This window comes from Sinohyriopsis cumingii, chromosome 9 (assembly GCF_028554795.1).
Source record: "Sinohyriopsis cumingii isolate HCF-2022 chromosome 9, ASM2855479v2, whole genome shotgun sequence".
Taxonomy (NCBI): Eukaryota; Metazoa; Mollusca; class Bivalvia; order Unionida; family Unionidae; genus Sinohyriopsis; species Sinohyriopsis cumingii.
The window spans coordinates 8,142,596-8,149,075 of NC_142969.1; the positions used below are offsets into that span (position 1 = coordinate 8,142,596).

Sequence of the window (6,480 nt, forward strand, 5' to 3'; positions counted from 1 at the left end):
TCATGGGTGACTTATATAGATTTGCATCTACCTATCTATCTCTCTATCTATATACCTATCTATCTATCTATCCATTTATCTATCTAACTACCTATATATATATATATATATATATATATATACGATTGCATCAAAAAACTGTCAAAGGAGATGACACTGGTTGCTTGACAGTAATAAAGGACAGAGCATATGAAATGTCAGTACTGAATTGCAGATTTAGCTATCGACATCTGTGCGAATCTCAAACTGGTAAGTTTCATGCACATTGAAGGTACACACGGAATAATTTTTGTCATGATGTCACCTCTTTAATCTGCTGTTTCGGGTGTGATTGCGTTGGGTCAATGATATTCATGCAGTATAATTGAACGTTATGATTGTGTGCAAGTTTATTGTTCCTTACAATATTTTAATATGATCTATAAATATTTGTTTGCTTTCTAATTAGCTATGCATGTTTAACGATCTCGTAATGCTGTTCGTTCAGCAGAAGTCTGTTGAAGAGCTTCAAATTTACATTGCGTCTTGTGACTCAGACTGCTCTTTTTCCAATAAACAGTTTTCATATAGCATGTTCTTTATGTTAATGACGTGAAAAACAATGACAATATTTAATTCACCTTTAAATATTTTAGGAAACAAAATATCGATGAATGAATAGCATTGATTTGAATCTATTGCTATTAAACTTAAATGTACCATAACGTATCTCATATACGCATTACAGCTATGAATCACGAAAAAAATTATATTCCTCAGTATATCACAACTGGTGCATATTTGTAAGAAACAACGTGCTATCTATGAAATTGATGATGCTTTTGCACTTTGCATAGCTTTAATTTATGTAGCTCGCAATATTCCTTCAACCAAATGGCATCCGTAGTGCCTTCAAAGTTTCCATATTTTAGGGCCAACTCTGTATCTGGAGGAGAATACACAGGCACAGGAATGGGTTTATTCAGTCAATGACTACGCAGAGACTGGCAAGAGACCTACAACCTTTATTGAAGACACAACAAATTACATATTTCCAAACGTTTCTGGGTCCTGGTGGACTTCTGTTGTAAGAGATCTTGTCATTCGGAATTGTTCAGAGAGTGGGTATACATTTGCATTGTGTACATCTCACCAATCTTCATATTACATTAACATATAAAAACAACAATGTGCAATTACGGTATGATACTTCTGAGAAATTATAGAGAACATATTAGTCACTTGATAAGGAAGACTTAAACATTATTTAGTATTTTATGTAATGTGCTAAGGTAAACCAAGCTTCAATCAGGTGAATTAGCACAAATGCATTATCTATTGAAATTGCGTGGTTCGGAAGGAGATGAACTATAACAATTGCAGGGTTACATTGAAACCTCGTTAATATTCCAAATGTCTTGAAATTAGGTATCATGTACTTATTAAGAGGGTATAAAACTATCTCTTGATAGAGACGTCTAATTAACTGCACACAAGTAATCATAGTCGTTATATGGGCATGTTCCACATTTCTGTATATCATAACATAAGTTTGTACTGATTTTGGCTGAATATGTGCTTTTGTTTTCTACAATGTATACATAATGGAACACATTCACACGAAGGCTTCTTGAAAAAGACTGCTGGATTAATAAATCTAGAATTTGTCAATGCAGGAAATGATTCACGGAAGAAGTCAGTATTGTGTATGTCTGGTAGGTTCTTCAGAAAAGCGGACTCAGTCACGTTTCGTAAGAGAAATGAACATACGATAGCTACATGATGCTAAGCAATGAACCTATATATGAAAAATAAGTAGAGACGAGAAATTAATTTTGGTGTGGTTGTGAGAATTTATATCTGGTTTTCACACATACACACACAAGTGTATATATATATATATATATATATATATATATATATATATATATATATATATATATATATATATATATATATATATATATATATATATATATATATATATATATATATATATATATATATATATATATATATATATATATATATATATACTATCAAGCTTACAAAAGAGTTACACTGCCTCAATATTCCAATCGTACTGCTCCTACTACTAATAATAACATAAAGAATATAGAGATGGAGGAGACTAGGGAGGAAACGTCAGTACAATAATAATGATAGTACAGATGGCATTTAAATAACTGTACTTTTCTTGATGATGTCTGATATATATATATATATATATATATATATATATATATATATATATATATATATATATATATATATATCAGTTTTTTCAAAATCCAATTTGTAAAAACATTGTTATTAGCGGTGTATTATCCACGAACCCAATCATGAGAAGTATCATAAAATCTCGTTTTTCTTTCTATCGAGAGATCTAGTAAATGTTATTTCAATTCATAGAAACAGTAGTAGTAGAATCTGCAGTAGGTGGAACTGCTGTTGTTTCAAATGCCATTGTGCTCTTGAGACTAGTAGCTTTGCTTTCTGTGAGAAACATACAACATAAATTCCCTTGAATTTTAAGCTCGCTTTTGTCTGCCAGTTTTACATATTTCGTCATCATTAAATCTTAAGCAAATGTTTCGTTTTTTTAAGGCAACCATTATAGTGGTTGGAATGGATCATGGAACATCATTGGAAGTCATCTTCAGTGGAACTTTTGAATGCTAATATATTCATTCGTGTGCTAATGTTAGTCGTTGGAATGTCACCCTGGCTAACGATTTCATAATGTCGGAAACACATGAGAGATCGATTTCTTGACCACTCGGGTCATCATCAAATAATTTAATCGATGACACGTGTGTTTCTGACAAAGGATATCTCAGGGTGTGTTAGAGTTTTCAACACACATGATTATTTTACCAAGGTACCTTGAAGGCTGCAAATAAAATGCTTGTAACTGGTAATACATAACAACCGACCCAAATGCGTACTCTTAGTTTTATTTTCAAAGTGTTACATGTACTGTTCCTTTCAACAGCAAATCATCGTATGGTCTTTATCAACGAGAATATTAAAGTTTCGATTGATTTTCTAATATCAACTCTAGCATTAGGATAGCGAATGCCATTAATAGCCATTGTATCACAATTGCATTATTTTCGTGCTGTACCTTTACAGTTTATATTTACTGAGACCAAATATAAATAAAATTAAAGCACCGTTTATATTTATACTCAGATGGAGGGACTTAGCCTAATATCCATTCAGTCAAAAGGAGATGATGTCCAGTGTACATGAGCGTTAGCTATTGTTATGCGTATATCGCGGATACTGAATGAAAATAACGTTCAATGGATTAGAAACTCCTAGCTTGTCCGCGTGCGGATTTTGTCATGCAGCTGAGGTGTTTTTAAGAATTATATAATTTTCACGTAAGGTCGCTTCAAGCATGGCAAAATATCAATTAAAACTTAGTCAAATTACATAATATACACAACCCAGAGTTATATAAGGTTCACACTCCCCAGCAAATTACTGGTGCATCTGAAAATCTTCAACAAAAAAATATAACGTGATTCAACGTCATCAACGAAAACCCTTTATATAGAAGAATACGCTTATAAATCCCACATAATGAAGATTTCTCATAAAATGCATTCACATGATTCATACATTTCATATACTGCATATATACAAATTGGTTCGATATGATTTGTATTGCCGTAGGAGAGAATATGGAGAACACGACATCAGAGAAGAAGGGTACGTCACCTACAATGACTTCAGCAGATCCAGCAAAGGCTACGTCGACCCGTTCAACATCTAAAGCAATAACTACATCAGTTGAATCCGGTAGGTATATATATACGAAAATAAATATATATATATATACTCATTCATTCATTCACTGATTCTTAAACAAAAGTAGATTTCGGGTTCGAATCCTACTATGATTTCAGTCTTACCATGACGAAGTTGTATATCCTTGGACAAGGATCAATACTCCAGTTGCTTTGACATGATGTAATCTCGACATGTTTAAATGCCGTCAAAAAACTTCAAAACGAACAAACCACAAATTAGCAAGATTAACTTCGTTTTCAAATGTACATTATTTTACAATAGTTTAATTCTTTTCATTTTTCGCATTCTCCCAATGGAAGTATCAAATGTCTCACTGTTGTCTCTCGATTACCCAAATATACACCAACATTCCAGTTAATATCTTACTATTCTCGTGTAATGTATAATGCTATCTTTATAAAAATATACATGTGGCGATGTCAGCTATTGTAGCCAATGCTGTTGGCACATATATCAAAATATGCTATTCATCTTGATGGGGCAGAATGTCCTTTGTCATTATTAATCGTATGGTTTATACTACTACTACTATTACTACTACTATTGCTAAAAATAATAATACTAATAATGATAATAATAATAATACTAATACTAATACTAATACTAATACTAATACTACTACTACTACTACTAATAATAATAATAAAAATAATTGTTTTCCTCATTGTGTTTTTACCAGTACTAAACACGCATGGTCCAAACAAAACGATCAAGACAGAGAACGTCATTTGCCTCATCAAATGTAAGATCTGTAGCCTTCAGTATGTCGGATAAACCGAAAAACTACACAAACGGCTCAGCCTTCATAGATCTGACTGGATGGCAAAGAAGCTGTACAGAAGCCCGGTTGCAGAAAACATCTTCTCCCCATGTCACACTTTCAATGACACAATACTAATTGCAATTGCTCACAACATCAACTGGAGTTCCCCAACCAGGAAAGAAAAGGAATTTTACTGGATATGCCGCCTTAGAACACTGAAACAAAGCAATTTAAACCAAGAAGACTAGACAAAGAAAACCATGCACAAATAAAATTATCTTTTGCAGCTCATACATTTTCTTTTAAATAATTATCTAAATGAGTTTAATATTATATATATATATATATATATATATATATATATATATATATATATATATATATATATATAGATAGATAGATAGATAGATAGATAGATAGATAGATAGCTACATAGATAGATAGATAGATAGATATACTGTAACAATGAAATATCAGAGATATAATTTGCGTTAGTATACATTTGCATAAAATAACACGTCTTTATGATTCATCGATTTCTAGGTCAGTACAAATATTTTCCAGTATCATCAACCAGATGAAATAAACCAGTTTAAATATAATAAAACTTAAAGGTTGAATTCCTGTAGAAACAGTTATGTCAAGTTTCTCAAACATAACCTGTTCCCGTTGTATTTGTTTATCTTGTCAAAGCTCGCTTTTATCTGCCACTTTTACATATTTCATCATCATTAAATCTTAAGCAAATGTTTCGTTTTAATAAGGTAAACAACATACTGGATGGTATCGATCATGGAACAACAACTGAAGTCATCTTCAATGGAAGTATATATTCATTCTTGTGCTAATGCTAATCGTTGGAATGTCACCCTGGCTAACGATTTCATAATGTCCGAAACACATGAGAGATCGATATGGTCTTTATCAACGAGAATATTAAAGTTTCGATTGACTTTCGAAAATCAACTTTAGCATTACGTCTGCAAAAGCCATTTATAGCCCACTTTATCACAATTACATGATTATTGTGCCATACCTTTACAGTTTATATTTACTGAGACCAAAGATAAATAAATTAAAGCACCGTTTATATTTATACTCAGATGGAGTCACCAAGCCTAATATCCATTCAGTCAAAAGGGGATGATGTCCAGTGTACATGAGCGCTAGCTATTGTTATGCGTACATTGCGCATGCTCGATCAAAATATAGTTCAAGTGATTAGAAACTCATAGCTTGTCCACGTGTTGATTTTGTCATGCAACTGAGGTCCTCAGTGCATTAAAAGGACATAACCCGTATGTGCTGAATGTGCATGAGAAGTTCTTTAATGGTACATTTTTTCAAAACTACAAAACTAATTTGCCTATACATTTCATAATTAACATGAACTATAAGATTGTCATTTTAATCGCTAAACATATATAATTTGCACATCTGGAAACCTCCTTTGCAATTGAAAAGGTATGGTATATATCTAGCCAATCTTGGAGTTTCCAGTTCCTGTATTATATATTGTCCCTCGTGCTTTCGTGAACAAGCTATCTTGCATATAGCAATAATGCACGAAATAGGTACACCATTTAAGCTTTGTCTACACTGAATAATAAGTGTTTTAGTAGAATGCAAATATTGACTATTTAGGGATTTTACCTGATATTTTGGCTTTACAACAATTTATATAGACCCTTACTAGACTTGCACTAATAAATGCCCGCCCCCCCCTCCGAAAATAATGCAAGTATGTGCTTCGATGCTGCATCAAACTGCACAAAGTATTGCAAAGAAATAACATGAACAAAAAATAAATAACCTGTGTAGCAAACACTTGTTGTTCACAATATGCCTTTGATTATAAGCAGATTCCACTAGCGCAGACAGACATGTTATCCGTACATTTAAGAAGTATAATCTTC

General features: G+C 32.3%; 1 protein-coding gene across 1 annotated transcript in view; it reads left to right on the plus strand.

The window, feature by feature from the left end:
• The window catches only part of LOC149791237 (uncharacterized), a 57,321-nt gene extending 52,466 nt beyond the window's left edge, over positions 1-4,855 (plus strand). The window contains exons 2-4 of the mRNA XM_089969162.1: positions 912-1,100; positions 3,664-3,789; positions 4,481-4,855. Coding sequence (XP_089825288.1) covers positions 912-1,100; positions 3,664-3,789; positions 4,481-4,575 — 410 coding nt within the window. The 3' untranslated portion in view covers positions 4,576-4,855. The remainder of the gene's footprint in view (positions 1-911; positions 1,101-3,663; positions 3,790-4,480) is intronic.
• Positions 4,856-6,480: the final 1,625 nt, after the last annotated feature.